This window comes from Gracilinanus agilis, chromosome 4, assembly GCF_016433145.1.
Source record: "Gracilinanus agilis isolate LMUSP501 chromosome 4, AgileGrace, whole genome shotgun sequence".
Classification (NCBI taxonomy): Eukaryota; Metazoa; Chordata; class Mammalia; order Didelphimorphia; family Didelphidae; genus Gracilinanus; species Gracilinanus agilis.
In genome coordinates, this window is record NC_058133.1 from 175,459,469 (window position 1) to 175,476,231 (window position 16,763).

Here is a 16,763-nt window from a genome sequence, read left to right on the forward strand (position 1 = left end):
CTAGCTCCTTTCTAGGATAGCACAGAGGAAGCTATTTATTTAGGAATCCATTTCCCAGAAACTCAGACCTGTAGGCTTCTTTCTAAAGTACAGGTCTGACCATGACATTCCTCTACCCAAAAATTCCCTTGGCTCCCCACCATTTATATGATCAAATATAAACTCTTCAGCATTTCTAGTTCTTCACCATTTGGCCATCGCTTATTTTTCCAGCCTTACTTCCCATAACTTCCTTTGCATTATGAAAGGCAAGCTATTTTTATCATTTAACCTGCTAACTTCAAAATGTAAAACTCACAAGACATAAGCAAAGCTATAAAACTTTTTCCCTTTATTTAATAGTGACAACAAATTAGCTGCCTGACCTACCCACAAGGTTTTTTTTTAAAAGCAGTCTACAAAAATACTTAACAGTTCCAACAACTGGTGGGTGTTTCCTGGCACAGGGTGAATTAAGGTTCTTTTTACTTAACTGCAATTTTTCATCAATAAAAACAACTTGAGACTAAAAAGAGTGCAGGTTAGAGATCTGCAAGAAGGAAAATACATTTTGCATTCCAGGGGTGGGAACGGGGGCACTCTTTATTTACTCCCAAATCAGGGAAGGTTATGTTTGCATTTCTACCGTGGTATAGGAGAGAGACGGCCTTAAAGCCAGGTAGAACTGGTTTCAGGTTCCTACCTATAACACACGCCGGTGTGTGTGCGCCTGGGAAAGTCACTAAATCTCTCTACTGCCCCAGGTAACTCGAAGCAGAAGTGGAGAAGTGCTCCCTGGTGGAGCAATTTACCCCACTGGGAATTAAGGGTCCATGCCCTAACTCTATCTAGTCCTCTCGTTCGTGATCCTCAATGCAAGAGCTTCGTGGAACTCGACCGAAGCTGAGCAAGAGCCAGGGCAGCCCAAAGGTTGCTCCGCTTCGGTCAAGCCCCGGGGTCGGCTAGGCCTCCCGGGCCCGCCTCAGTCCGGAAGCCGCGGGGCCAAAGAAATGGCGAGATGTTCCCGGGCTCGGGTCCAAGGGGGAACGTCCAGTCCCAGGAAGAACCTGCTAGGGTCAGGCTCTCGCCTACCCTCACACCGCCGCCATAGAACCCCAGCCCAGCAAACTGAAGCCGTGCAGCCCGGGGCCGCGTCGCCCATAGCAACAAGCCCCTCCCACTGCCGCCGCAGCGAATCGGCAACTCTTGGTACCCATGACCCACTTTGGTAGTTGAATCTCAGAGTATCTGTTTTCACCGCGAGGGGGCGGTTATTTATTATTTGATTACTTTAAATAGCTGGGGGGAGGGGCAATTTATGAAGTAAGGCACCCGTTTCCACTCCACCCCAACGCCACCACCCACCCCTCGCCGCCTCCGCTCTGGGACATTTGGCTCAGCCGCCTTACTTCTTTTCTCTGCTTTCCCAATCCTCCTTCCCGGGACGTCCCGCAGCGTGACTAGCGTATGCGCGCACGCGGCCCACACGTTGTGGGAGCGTGCGCGCCATCGCCACCACCGCCACCGCCTCCACCGTCACCTCCTCCGGTCCGGCGCAGCCTGTGTCAGTTGTTGGCGGCGGGAGGGCGGCGGTAATGACGACCAGGGTTGACGGGCCCACCTCGGCAGTGACTCCTCGTTCTCTTGCCGCTGTCGCTGCCGTCGCCACCAAGCCCTTGTCAGATTCATCATGAGAGGTAAGCCCCGGGAAGGCGGGCGGGTGGGAGCCAGGCTGGGTGCCCGAGGCTTCCTCTCAGGCTGGAGCTCTAGAGGGAGGGGTTGAGTTGGGGAGGGCTGATCTCGTTAACGCACTTTCTATAGACTCCAGTGGCCCCCTATTATGGCCAGAATAAGATATTAAATCCTCTGCTGGGCTTACGCTGTTCTTCATAACCTGCCACCCTTCCCATCTTTCTTGTATTTACTTTCAACCCCCTCTTTCCTTCCCCCCGCCCCGTGACCCTGAACTCGGGGTTCGTAGACCCTCCTCCCAACTCCGTGCCTTTTGCGTAGGTGGAATGCTCCTCAACCCCATCTCATCCTCTTGGCTTCCCTGGCTTCCAAGTCTCAACTAAATCCCACCTTTCCCGAGAACCCTCTTAATGCTGGTGCTGTTCTGTTGATTGTTTCCAGTTTATCCTATGTATAAGCATTTTTGTACCTAGTTGTTTGCATATTGTCTCCCCTATTCGATTATGAGCATCTCCAGGAAAAGAACTACCTTTTGATTTTTTTTTTTTGTAATCTCGGTGCTGAAATGTCTGGTACACAATGGGATCGTAATAAATTATATGTATAAAATTTATATATATAATTTATATATAATAAATGATTTACTGACTTTGAGCTCCTTAAGGGCAGGGCTGTTTTTGTCATTTGCACCCCCAGCATTTAGCACAGTTTTTGGAACACAGTTGGTGTTTAATAAATTAGTCGTTGACTGGACCTTCCTGCTGAGAAGCTCCCCTTCTCTAGTTTTGGGCCAGAGCTAGGGAGATTTCCTTATACCACCCCCAGCTTCCTTCCCACGGAGGAGGTGTAGAGCCGAGGCCTCTAGGTCCCTGGAGGCTTTTTGCCAGTCTCATTGGAAGATTTGGCAGCTTCCCGTGCTCCCCTCTCCAGCTCCTCCCCATGTCCTGCTTCCCTTCTCTGATGGATTCACTTTTCTTTTAAGGGTACAATTTGTCATTTTACTCTCTTCATACATAAGGCTGACCAGGCTGAGTTAATCTGTGACTGTCAACAAGTGGCTTCTTTATGAGCTGTTAGTAGTCATTTAGTTGCATTCTCTTTTTAAAAAAATAGTGCTTTGCTGTTGACTAAAACATTAATTATGGGTGATCATGCAGCTTTATTTGGCTCCAGTGTTCCCAGAAGGCTGCATGGGGTAAAACTATATATGAACTGAGCACCAAGTTTACCTTTTTATAGGTTATAATTATTTACCAATATGATGCTAATTCACATTATTTTTCCTGTATTTCCCCTAGAAACTCCAGCAGATACTTTAGCCCTTGCTCTCCTAATAATCTAGTGAGATACAAATAATGATACTGTATCAGAATTACATATTAGCAAACTTAAGGTATTAAAAACTAACATAGTAAGAAGAAAAGTATGTAACTGGAATCCAGCTCTTTTCTGTGGACATTGTTGGGCATCTGTCCTAATAAAAATTAGTGGGCTGCCTCCTCCTCATAGTAGGTCTTATTAGAAGTATTCCAAACTTTGTGTTTGCCAAGAATTTTTGCTGTAGGAAGTTCACAGAAGAGAATGTTGTGGTAGTAGAACTTTGTTACTGAGGAAAGCATGGAAATCTAGTAACAAGTGATGTAAAAGTGAAATACTGAAAGGGGTATACCTACTATGGTGGTTGGTTCTGGCAAATAAAAATAACTAAGGGACAGTGTGTTGTTTTCTCTGTTTAACACTTCTTTTCCAAGTGTATTAAAAAGTCTTTTTACTATTTACTTAGGAGACATAACCCTCAAAAAAAAAAATCTGGATCAAAGGAAAAGCAGTCCAAGGCCATGCAAGCCAACTGTAGCCACCTTCACAACCTGCCAGGAACTGGAGGTAGTGAGACTGCCCCAGCTTCTCATTGTGCCCATACTGTAAGAATGACTGGTGAAGGTTCTTGCCATCATACTGGAGACATTCACATCCAGATAAGCTCTGTACCTGGAGAGTGTGGTGAAAGTCCCACTCCCAGAAACTTAAGGTCTGGTTCCCAAAGCAATACTCAGGGCTGCCTACACAGTCGATTAAGGAGTCACTCACATAATGAAGCAAGACAACCTGATGATGCTACCATGGAGCCAGGAGAAAATGGCAGCAGCTCTATCTCCGAGTTCCGATATCTCTTCCAGTGGTTGCAGAAAAGTCTTCCATATATTTTAATTTTGTGTGTCAAACTTGTAATGCAGCATATAACAGGTATAACAATGAATATTAAGTAACTAATTTTTGTTGCTAAATTAATTTATTTTATTTACTGGATAATTACTTTAACATTCATTTAAACTATTTTTGTTAGCTTTTATATTTTGTGGTATATTTTGTTTTAATTTGTCTTAGCTTTCCATAACATTTCCATGTTAGATTAAATGCTTTTTGGAAGTTGAACATTTCATTTTGCTATCTTGAAATTCCTGTTTGATTTTTTTTTCTTCCAAATAACTGGCACTTATTTTCTAACAGGCATTTCTCTTGGAATTGGGCTGCTAACAACTTTTATGTATGCAAACAAAAGCATTGTAAATCAGGTTTTTCTAAGAGTAAGTACAATATTCAGCAATTAAACATTTTTGAAATACCAAATTTCTCTATATTTTCATGCTAACTTTCAAGAGAAATAGGAAAGCTAGATCATGTTAATTTAGCAAACATAAATGTATGCATTGTGACATTCATAAAAGTTTCATTCTCAACCATGGTACATAGATAACTTTATGAGGCATTTCCTCATCTGATCTGAGAAGAGAGTATGTGGGTAGGAATCCTGGTAGTAGAAGAATGCTTGATGATAAAGCTTTTTAGGGTTTAGAAAATACCTTCTAACCTCCTAGGAGGAGTTAACTGGGCAAGTGCTTTTGTTCTTTGAGCCAGTTTGACTATATTTATAGTACTAAAACTACCCTGAAACACTTTGCCTAACATTCTACTTATTGTTTGAGGGTGAAATTGGATTGGGGGAAAAAATATATTGAACGTTTATTGGTCTTAACAATTTTAAGAAAACTGAGCCTAAGTGTATCATAACATAATTAGTGAAGTAGATAATTGCTTAGAAAGTACATTCCAGGGCAGCTAGGTGGCTCAGTGAATTGAAAGCTAGGCTTAGAGACAGGACCTGTGTTCAAATCTGGCCTGGGTCATATCCTAGCTGTGTGTGAATTACTTAAACCCATTTGCCCAGCTTTACCCTTCTTGTCTTAAGAGTTTTTACTAAGATAGAAAGTAAGGACTTAAAAAAGAAAAGAAAGGGGGGAAAATTAATCCCCATATTATTAATCTATGGGAAAATAGGATTGATTTGCTGAATTTAATTTTAAAGCAACTTTACAAATATGCATTTCAGTTATGGTGCATAGGCAGAAATTGGTCCTTTTTGCAGTTTGACAGAGAATCTCACAAAGGTTTAAAAAAAAAAGCTCCATATAAGATTTAACCCAATAAAGTTAACTTTAAAAGTTTTTTTAATTAAAAATGAGCCAATCAATTTAATTTGTAAAGCATTTTTGATTTAGCAATGAACTTTTAAAATGACTTTTAGAGAATCATTTTCATTGTCTTTAAAGCTCAATTAAAATATTAAAATTTTTTAAATTCAACAAAATATAAAAATGAGTTCTAGCCCAAGTGGGAATTTGTTTGGCTTTTTGAGTTTTGGACAGAAGTTCTCATATCAGTTTACATTTGGTCTGACCTACTTGAAAATACATGTTTTTTTTCCTATCTCAAGGAAAACCTGTATTTGCAAAATGTGTCTTAAAATCGATTTCACTGCTTTACTAAGAACTAAAATTATAAATGATAGTGGCTAGAATGAGATACAAATGAACCAGATGTTCTCTATACTTAAGTTGAATCACTATAAAAATAACTTTAAAAACCTGGAATTGACCATTATGTTTAGGTACTATTAATATGCGTTTAATGTTCTGGGAAAATTAAGTTGTAAATTGTAAAATTGTTTTATTTTCCAGGAAAGGTGCTCAAAGGTACAGTGCGCTTGTTTACTGGTGTTCTTAGCAGGATCTTCTGTTCTCTTGTATTATACCTTTCAGTCTCAATCACTTTATTACAGGTAATTGGATTGCATGTGCCATTTTTATGCATGTCAGTATCTACTGAAAACTTTAGTCTTTTAGATATCCACAAGGATTTACAGACTGCTTCCCAGATATCATATTTAGAATACTTAAGATTCTTCACACATCAGAGGGCAGTTTGTAATCTGTTATAATGTAAAATGGGTGTACAAGTCAGAATTTCTGGCTTTAGTTATATCCTGGGCTTAAAAAAATGTGGAATCAGGTTGCATTTTTTTGAAGTAGTATAAGATAACTTCAACAGGTTGGTTTATCAGGTGGTAGCCATAAACTAGGAGGTTATGTTCATTAAAAAAAAAATTCCTGGGAGCAGCTGGGTAGCTCAGTGGATTGAGAACCAGGCCTAGAGACAGGAGGTCCTAGGTTCAAATCTGGCCTCAGACACTTCCCACCTGTGTGACCCTGGGCAAGTCACTTGACCCCCATTGCCTACCCTTACCACTCTTCTGCCTTGGAGCCAATACACAGTATTGACTCCAAGACGGAAAGTAAGGGTTTAAAAAAATTTTTTTTGTAAATTCCTGTTTAGGAATCTAAAGTTTTCATTACTATTATCCTTTGAATTAAAAATTTGAGATTATTTTCAATGGACTCTATGTAAACAAAGTGCTTTTAGCAGCTTTATTTTTTTTAATATAGCAACTTTATGTCTTCAATAATAACTTGATGTATTCTTTTGGTAGCTTAATCTTTTTAAATCCTACTTTGGATTTTTTGAGCTTCTGGGAGGTACTCTGGATTGTGGGAATTACAGACTTCATCCTTAAATTCCTCTTCATGGGCTTCAAATGCCTTATTTTGTTGGTGCCTTCTTTTGTGATGTCTTTTAAATCCAAGGTAAGAAATTAACTTCTGATCATGTGGTAAAAATCTTAATGTTAACAGGATTACATTTAAAGTTCTCCCTCCTATAATAATTTTTTTAATTAAAAGTATCAGATCAGAAAAGCCTAGTGCATTCATCTCAATTATCTATATGTGAAGTCTCTATGGTGGATTATCTTCCATCAAAATTTTCTTCTCTAGTTGGCCACCCTCTACTCGTGCCCAGTCAGCACTCAGAGCTGCTCAGCTCCTCTTCTTCCCAGTGCTTGAGGTCATTTTTTGCCTCCCTTCCCTCTGTCCAGCCACCCAAAGCAAGCCCTACCCCTATCCCCCAATGGGTAGGGAGGGGGCGCAAGGCATCACAGACATCCTTTAACTGGAAAACCTTTGCCAATGCTGCCATAGAGGAATACATCTGTTGCAAAGAAAAATGGGTCTGAAGTCAAATACAGGTTGACCTTTGAAAAGAGTTTAGTTGTCTTCTCCCTATAGAATTGTCAATTGATATTTGACTATCTGATTCTTCAGTAAAATCTTAAATCAGTAAAAGAAGTAATTGAAACTTTTCTGAGGTTTTTCATTTCTTTCATATCTAATCAGTTTATTGATAATTCCAGTATTAGATACTTTACAGGTAAAGAGAGCTTCATGCTAATTTTAAAATAGTTATGTGATTTACACAGTATTACAAGTTTTCTTGGTTGTTCCAAAAAGCAGAACAGAGACTGCTAGGTTGCAGGATTCCCATCCTGACTTGTTACTTATGTGTCCTTGAGCACAAATAGCTTCTGGGCCTGATTTCTCATTTGTAAAAGGGTTTGAATGTGTGATCCATTCCATCTCTAGATATGTGATTTCTATGAAGTTTTATGATGGTGAGATTTAGGATGTGATGACTAGTTTGTCTTCCTGTCTTGATTTACAATGTTTTAAAAATTGAGCTAAATTTTACCCCTTAAAAAATACCGTAAAGCTGTTTAGTCTTCATTAAAGACTAGTTAATGTTTTATTTTTACTAAAGACCACTTTCTTAAAATTACTCTGGATACTGTCTTAAAGTAAATGAATTCCCCATGTAAAGAGGGAATCAGGCTTCCAATATAAACTGAAGTGTAGAAATTGATATCTTTTAATTTCCTGAGCAAGCCACCATTCTGTGGACATTATTACTATTTATAGGTGGCAGTGAGAAGAGTTTTGGAGTGGGATCTGTATACCTGGGTTCAGGTCCAGGTTCTGCTCCTTAATTGCTCATTTGACTCTGGGAAAGCCTTTTCACCTCTCCTGGGCCTCCTCATTTCATGAACTGGAGGGAGGGATTATACTAAATGAAGCTTATGATCCCTTTAGGCTCTAAATCTAGCACCTTATTATGATGTATAGAGCTATAAATAAAACAATGCCTTTAAAGTTCATTTTGGGACTATGTGTGTTTCCTCTTTTTTTTCTTTAGGGCTATTGGTATATGCTCATAGAAGAACTGTGCCAGTATTATCGAACATTTGTTCCTATTCCAGTTTGGTTTCGTTATCTTGTTAGCTATGGGGACTTAGGAGGCAGTGTAACAGGATGGAGTCTTGGGATTCTGCTGGGTCTACTCTACCTCATTCTAAAAGTAAGTAATATTTAACTTGCTTTTGATCTTGTGGAAATATTTCTAGAGAGTAATCATTGTTGAGGATGATAGCTGGGGTTCAGATCCTGTTGCTCCCTGGCCAAATGAGCACAGGCAAGTCACTTAACCTTGCTGAACCTCAGTTTTCTCATCTATAAAAAGGGGATATCAATTATTTTACAGTAATTAGTTTAACAAGTGAATTTGTGTGGGGAGTTGAAAATTATACACATTATTACAATCGGCTGTTTACTTAAAGGCTTCATATTTTAATCAGTCCTATCACTATGGTGAGGTAATAACTAAGAAACACACAAAGCCAAAATTCAATTTTCTCTTTTTGGCTTTTGTCGTCATATGTACATTTTTACCTTCTACAAGATTGCTACGGCATGATAGACAGAATATATAGTGAAGCAAGAAGTTGCAGGTGGGAAAGTTATATATTTGATTTGTCATTTGACCCTAAGCTGGACCACACTTCAGCTTAGCAAAGAGTGTTTTAACTCTAAATTTAGTAAATATCCAATGAATGAAATTGAAATCAAATTTGGGAGATAATGTTAATATGGAATTAAAGGAAGCTTTGGCATATTTTCAGAGAGTTGACAAAGGATTTAAATATAGGGTTTTGAGCTGGATGATTTTGGGATGGGGGAACATCACTTATAATGCACTAATACTTTGAAAGATGTAGCTCTTTGTACTAAACACATTTATTCTCTATGTCAGCTTCTAGACTTTTTTGGGCATCTGAGAACTTTCAGGCGGGCTTTACGGATATTTTTAACACGACCAGTAAGTATTCCTTTTTTCAGCTACATAAAACAACTATTTATATTTTGTCTTAGAAAATGATATCTTGGTAGTTTACTCCAAAAAAGTGCTCAGGAATAATTTTTCTTGTAAGTGATGGGGGCAGGGGGTCATGGGAGAATCATGGAGATGATATGCAAGTAATTGTACATATAAGATACATATGGTGAACATGATAGGTAATCTCAGATGGAAGGCACAGAGGCTGGGCAAGAGCAGAAAAGGCTTTTATCAGTAAGATAGGCTGAGTCTTACATGAAGCCAGGAGACAGAGGTGAGCATTCTAGGTGTGGAATATAGCCCATGAAAAGGCTTGGAATTGGGAGCTGAGTGAACAGGAACAGCAAGGAGGGCACTGTTGCTAGATTTCAGAGTACTTATAAAGGGTATAAAGTATATTTGATCCTGAAGGTAAAGAAGCTCCTGGAATTTACTGACTAAAGGAGCAGCATTGTTAGACTAGTGTTTTAGGGGAAATCACTTTGAAGTAGACTGGAGGATAAATTGACCTGGAGAAAAGATTCAAGGCAAGGAGATTTAATTGTGAAGGCTATTTCTATATTCTGGGCAAAAGGTGATGAGGGCCTGCACTAAGCAGACATCTGTCAGTGGAGAAAAGGGGGATCCATGCAAGAGATGTGATAAAGGTAGACATGATAACACTTGGCATCAGATTGGAGATTGGCATCAGATTGGAGATATGGAGTAAGTATATCAAAGAAGCCCAGGTTGACACTAAGGTTGTAGGCCTAGGTGACTAAGAGGATGATGGTGGTAATAGGTTTGGAAGAGAGGAAGATTTGGAAGTAAAAGTTCCATTTTGGACATTTTAAGTTTGAGATATTTCCAGAAATTTGAAATGTTTAATAGGTAAGTGGGTGATAACCTAGGAGAGAAGTTAAGGCTGGATATATAGAATAAATATTCTTTCTCCATAGAAATGATCACTGAATTCATGGAAGCTGATGAGACCACCAAGCAAGATATAGCATAAAGAAAAGAGCCCAGAATAGAGCCTTGGGAGATAATCCATTGAGTATGAGCTAGAGGAAGAGCCAGCAAAAGAGGCTTATGGGTTGAAAGGAGTACCAGAACAGAGTGCAGTGCCACTAAGTGTGTGTGAAGAGTCTGTCTAGGAGGGAAAGACTGAAATATTGAAGGCAAAAGGCCAAGAACAACAAAGCCATTGATACAAGAATTCCAAAATCTTTGTTTGGTTTTAATTTGCACTTTTGAAATATCCTGTAGTCTAACAGTTAGACCTTTGGAGAGAGCAATTTTTTAGCGCAATTATAAAGTCAGAAGCCAAACTAAAGAAGGTTTAGATTCAAGTAAGGAGTATTTTGATTAGCACTTTTCACAACTAGATGCTCACTGTTGCAGTGCATGTCCATTTAATATAGGCTTGCATTCAAAAGTTTAGCAAGGAAGCTCTGTGCTACAAATGTTTTTAAAAGGGATCCCTTAAGGAATAGAGCTTACACACACACACACACACACACACACACACACACACACACACACACACACACACGCGCGCGCGCGCGCACGCGCGCGTACATACACATACCCATATCCCTAGGCAAAAAGAGCTGTAGCAGATTATGAGACAGTGCAGTTGACTTAATAGAGGGCATTACCCTGAAGAAGAGATGAAAACTGCAGGTGAAAATCCTTCTTTGCAGAGGTGGAATATTCCATATCCTGCCAGATTTAGTTAAATCTGTTTAGTTTTGCTGAGCTTCTCCCTTTTGCTAAGGTATTTGACCTAAAAACTCAGTTAAAGCTTTTCAAGGGTTTGCAAATGTTGCCTTAAAAATTTTATGAACTTTTTGTTTCCCTTCCCTTTCTAGATCTGCATTCACTATTATAAGATTAAACATTCTTTCACTGTGTAATAACTAGCTATAATACATAGTGTATTAGGCTTTGTGAGATACTTTATATTGATCTTCACAACAATCCTCATTTTATACATGAGGAAACTGAGGCACATAGAGGTTAAGTGACTTGCCTGGGATCACAGTTATTAAGTGCCTAAAGTAAGATTTAAACTCAGGCATTCCTGACTCTTAATTTTATATATGAAAATCCCTGACTCTTTGCAGAATCTCCCTTTCTGAGGCAGTGGATCCCCCTGCCCTCTCTTTTGTATGATTTCCTTGCTTTCTGCCCATTAGATAAATCCTTTGGAAGTTTGTGCCAGATAGAAAACCAGTCTGATTCTAGGGAAACTGCTAAAGATTTGGACGTCATGTATATTTTAGGAGGAAAAGGGATGGAGGAACAGAAAGCTTGAAAATTAAGGAAAAGAAATGACAAAAAATATAAGGTAAAACTTCTTAATTTTGTAGAGTTATGGGGTGACAGCCTCCAAAAGACAGTGTTCAGAAGCTGATGATCTCTGTTCTATCTGCCAGGCTGAATTCCAGAAGCCTATCCTTCTCATCTGTCAGGTAATTATAAATAAGCTGCTGCTTAAAACATGCAAAAAAATCTCCAGGGCTTGAAAGAAGTTAGTTTATGAAGATAATAACAAGAATAGTGTAGGAAGCCACTAGAACAGACAAATTAAATTTGTGGAGCTATAAAGTAATTTTGAAAATTCTGAGAACAAAACCCCAATTCTTTTTTTAGAATTTGAAATTGTCTAATTGACAGTCCTAAAAGGTACCAATCCTTGGGCCAAAAGTGTAATTAAAAAAGCACATATATCACTACCATTAAGATAATCATAGTTTGAATTATTTAACTCATGTAAATGATGCCATAGAGCACATATTAGGAGTCAGGAAACTGTTTTCTGCTTCTACCAATATAGCTATATATGGGTACTTAATTTGGGGAAATAAGAATTTCTACAGGGCTTAAATTTGTATCTAAATTTAGGGATTTGGAGTAGCTATCCAAATCAGTCTGAAAATCCTATGAAATGTAATAGGTATTTTAAATAGTAAAATGTTAGGAAGAATGTTTACCAAGGATAAAAGCCAGTTCTTGCTTCCATTACAGCATATATTTTGTGAAGAGTGTATCACGTTATGGTTTAATAGAGAGAAAACATGTCCACTTTGCAGAACTGTTATTTCAGACCATGTAAACAAATGGAAAGATGGAGCCACTTCATCACATCTTCAGATTTATTAAATCCTGTCAACTGCTATTTGGTGTTTATAAGATGCTGGTTTTCATTTGATGTTTTAATGGGGGTACGTTTATAACTGAATTTTCAATGGATTTCCAGTGATTTTAGTTCAAAACTAACCTTAAGCATCCAAATCAGACATTTTAGACTATTAGAAAAAAGTTAAAAGAAAATTCTGTCTACAGACATGAAATTTTAAGAATTAAATGGGTAAAAAACAACCCTGTGTTATTTTGACTTTTCTTCTAATTCAATGTTGTTCAAACAACACATTTTTATTCTAGTGTTTGTGTATAATTAAAAATGTGTGTAGTGATAAATTGTTTAGACATTCTCAATATGTAGTTGAACTACTAGTAGTTTATTTTGAGGAACTCAGGCATTGTTTTCTGCTAGAATCAAAATCTTATTTTTTCATGGTTTTAAGGTACATGTATATACAACAATTCTAACTTTCTAGAAAGCATTGACTTTTATAAACCCAAATCTAAATTATTCCTAGAATTCTTATACCATCATGAGGCATTTCAATGTATTTTTCCTGTGTTGGCTTTTAAGAATAATGGGAATAATTCCTATAGAATATTTTATAAAATTTGTATTTTTAATAAAATTCTAAATGCTTTATTTTGTCTAAATAAGATTTTCTAAGTCAAAGGAATTGACATGGAGAGATATGTATTAAACTGTATTGTTAACTGTTGCTGTGACTAGCAATCAGTGAGAATAAATGAAATTTTACTAATTTTGGTGGGCCTTATGCAAGCATGCTGCTTGTCAACTTGTGTTTATTATTTTTGTTTCTAGTATTTTGGGCCATCTTACACAGTTAACAATATAATTTGCTGATTATGAAGGCTTTTTTACACCAAGAGCAAATATGATAAACTTAACCTGAATCCAAAAGGATTATTCTTCATTATGTATTTACTTTAAAATAAGAGGAATAATTTTGTGGCTTATTTTTCTTTTATCCGTTTTTTTAAAAGAACTACCCTTGTAGTTTTTTGAGGCTACTATGCCTTTGGGTGGTGGTGGTGGGGGGGGGAATGGCATTCCTTCATTAGTAGTTACTATCCAGATTTAGGGTATTACTTTGTTTCTTATTATATAGTTACACAAAGGCTGATATTTTCTTTGCCTTAACTTGGTCAATATATTAAAGGAAAGAATATTTGGCTTCTCTACTTCCCTGAGAAAGTGGCATTGAAGTGTTGTCAAATGAATCAGATCTAAATAAATGTTAAAATTGTCACCTTATATTGAACTATTGGGCTGATTCTCAGTTATGCTTTCATTACTCTTGGAAGAAAGGTCAATGAAAGAACCAAGTTTCTATTTTATGCAGAATACATTTGTCTGAAAAGTCCAACGTTGTGTCAAATTATTTTCCCTTTGGTAAAAATCAGAAGAAATTTCCATTTTTCCTGCTACAAATTCATGAAGTGTTTTATGATTTCTATAAAAGCAGCACACCATATTGCATCACTATATTTCAATAGGTTTTTTTTTCCGATGTTGGCTTTTAAGTCAAATTTCTGTAAATTTTCTAGTTTAAAAGCTTTAGGGAATGAATTAAATCTTCCTCTGAAAGTTTACTGAAACTGTGCTTTAATTAGCATTTAATTAGAGCTTGTACCCATAGTGACTCTTAAATTACAGTATGCCTTACACTGGGCAGAGAAGCTTCTTGCCTTCCTACAGTTCACCCTAAAAGTTTGCTACAAGCTGGTATGGATCTGTGCTACCAGCTAAAGCTTTAGAACTGCCAGTTTTTAACAGCCAGTATTTTCTTAGCATATTCCCCTGTCTGTACCACTGATTGGTGTGGGTAGCCCTAAGGAAGAAAGGAATGTAAAAAAAATTGCACATTAAGATTAGATTGGGCTGATGAAGGTGCATCAACTGGATCAAAGGTTCTTAACCTGAGATACATGAATATTTTTTAAAAGAATATTTTGATGACTATCAATATAATAATTTTCCTTTGTAATCCTCTTTGTATGTTATACACATAAGAACATTATTATGAGGAGGGATCCAAAAGGGTTCATGACACAAAAAAAGCTAAGAAGCCCTGAGTTGGATTGTGTGGATTGTTCATAGAAAAGATGTGTATCAACAGGGGGAGTTTACAGTGGAACAGATACCATAGTTATTCTAATTCCTAATTTCTGCCTAGAAGCTCCTTTCCCCTTGTTAAAATTACTATTTTAATGCCTTACCTTAAAAACACTACTGCCCTTTTTTCCCTTCAGTAATGATTTTTCTCCCAATTGGAATTCACACTTTGTGCTACCTTTGCACTTGTATAATGTTTTATATTATAGTTATTTGTGTCTCAGCCCCCTCCTAGACTGTAAGCTCTTTGAGGGCAGGGACTGTGCCTTATCTAAACAGCTTAGAATGTAGTAGCTCAGCGCTATTACACAGGTGATTAATAAATGTTTGAATTGAAGCCAGTTTGGAACTAAAAAAACTGTGCACAACAGATGATTTAATGTTGTTTTTAACTTTTCCTGGTTTAGAAAGCACCACAACAGTATCCATAATGCAACTAAATCCCAAGATACTCCAGTTCTGTAAAAAAAGGAACTCTCAATAATTACAACCTATAGCTAGCTATATTTGGCTTGCTAAAACAACTGTTAAAACAGAATGGATGGGACACAGGGCCATAAACACACTAGTGAAGTAGAAGCACTCAATGATAACCATCCCTTAGGAGAATGTTGAAAGTACGGAAGAGCTAGAGTACATGCTCTGAAACAAAGCCTGCTTCATCAGACTTGCTCAGGAAATTTTCTCTCCCAACACAAACATTATGAAGGCCTCCATTATTTCAGAAAAAGGTATAATACCATATCAGTAAGAGAACTATTAAAAAAGCAAGCTATTAAAAACTCCCTCTACAGGATGTCATGTGTGTAACCCTGTCATTCACTGGAAATCTGACTACTAAGACTGCCCAAGGTTTGTTCTATTTATACAAACAACCCCTAGAAAAGCACAGGAAGTTCCTTTTCTCTATAGCTATGATCTGTTTCCCCAAGGTCTCATTCCCGATGCATCTTATTTTTAACTTTATTTTGCTTACATTTATATTACTCTATTCTTGTCCAGACCACAGTCTTTTAAGATTGTATCTTCAAAGTGTCGCTTCTCTTCCTTGATAAAAGTGATAAACCTACATTTTGGACTTTGCTGAACATTGTTTTATCCTTATTAAACTGTAAACTCCTTAAAGGTAAAGACTTATTTCATCTTTGTATTCCCAGTACATTACCCATTGGAGGCATTTTAAATATATTTATGTATCCATTTTGTAACCCCGCAATGATTTAGCCCTTGAGTTTTCAGCCTAAATAAATAAAAGAGGAAGGGTGGGAGCTTCTGTTTTTAAATGCAGTTTGCTCTTTGCTAGCAGTTTAAATCTCTTCCCCTCCCTTCTCTTCTCAAATGAATACAAGCGCCTGCTCAAAATTGCTACTTCATTCTAGTCCTCAGAGAAAATTCCTAGTAAAAAATAGTGGCAGTAGGCAGCAGTTGGAGGGAGGGAGCTAGACTTGAGAACTGTTTAGAGACCAATTCCCTGAAGTTCTTTAAAGATTCTCATCCATCAGAGTATTTCCTGCCCTCCTATAATCCTTCTTCAAAGAATTGGACAGATATCAATCAACAGGAATTTATTAATGTGTGTTAACAGCTGGGGACACTGCCAAATAAAGTAGAAATCCATTCCTTGGCTTCCCAAGTTGAAAACTCGAATGTTTCCCCATAGAAACATTTTAATGCACACTGGTATATAAATAATTTTAAGCAGATCTTTGTGCCTGACCTAACTATACAACTACACATTTTGTTAAAATGGATTTTGAGTTACAAACAATTGAGATTAGTTATGTAGTGAGACTTCTTTTGCTGATAGAAGAGCAGAAAAAGCTGTGGACTTGGGGAACTTGGTCTGAAATCCCACCTCTATTTGTGTGACTTTAGAGGCAAAGTCCAGAGCTTGGTTGGGCCTCAGTTTCTACATTTATTATTCTCTAAGGTTGGCTGTAGCTCTATCTAGATCTATGAGCCTAACCCTGGGCCTTCTGAATACTATTGTACTTACAACTAGCTATTTTAGGGTAAGTCAGTATAAGAGTTTCATTTAAAAAAAAAAAAAAAAAGGCAAGCAAACATTTCAAATCTATCAACCAGCGCACAATTAACTTTAAAATAGCACTGTTTATATGGAATGGGTGGCAATGAGAACCAGAATTTAAATGTTAGTTGCCTTTTCTAGGCAGAAAAGCCAGTTGTCTAATTTTAACAATACATACATACATAATAAGACTGGCTTATATATTAACCATATTTGTCCAACCCAAATACATTCTAATTATTTCTAACTGGATTTAGAACAATAAATAAAATGACTTCTAGTTCATGTTCATTCAAATTTGCATTTAATTGCTATTTACATCCATTCATTCTGAAATAAAGTATATTTTTATTACAGTAAACTAAATACAAGATGAAAAGCAGAAAAAGTGTCACCCTT

At 37.4% G+C, this 16,763-nt stretch overlaps 1 protein-coding gene across 1 annotated transcript; it reads left to right on the plus strand.

Annotated features, from left to right (window-relative positions):
* Nucleotides 1–1,559: 1,559 nt before the first annotated feature.
* Nucleotides 1,560–15,460, plus strand: RNFT1 (ring finger protein, transmembrane 1). Its single transcript, XM_044674952.1, has 9 exons — nucleotides 1,560–1,676; nucleotides 3,455–3,915; nucleotides 4,180–4,256; nucleotides 5,688–5,788; nucleotides 6,497–6,650; nucleotides 8,092–8,253; nucleotides 8,986–9,051; nucleotides 11,424–11,525; nucleotides 12,082–15,460. Exons 2-9 carry the CDS (start codon nucleotides 3,510–3,512, stop codon nucleotides 12,214–12,216), a joined length of 1,203 nt encoding a protein of 400 aa, XP_044530887.1. The 5' UTR covers nucleotides 1,560–1,676; nucleotides 3,455–3,509; the 3' UTR covers nucleotides 12,217–15,460.
* Nucleotides 15,461–16,763: the final 1,303 nt, after the last annotated feature.

What these genes read in the sequence shown, in the direction of transcription:
- RNFT1 (XM_044674952.1), top strand. Translation starts at nt 3,510, where the DNA reads ATGCAAGCCAACTGTAGCCACCTTCACAACCTGCCAGGAACTGGAGGT. An exon ending in TCTCAATCACTTTATTACAG is followed by an intron (nt 5,789 to 6,496) that starts GTAATTGGATTG and finishes TTCTTTTGGTAG; the next exon opens with CTTAATCTTTTTAAATCCTA. An exon ending in TACTCTACCTCATTCTAAAA is followed by an intron (nt 8,254 to 8,985) that starts GTAAGTAATATT and finishes TCTCTATGTCAG; the next exon opens with CTTCTAGACTTTTTTGGGCA.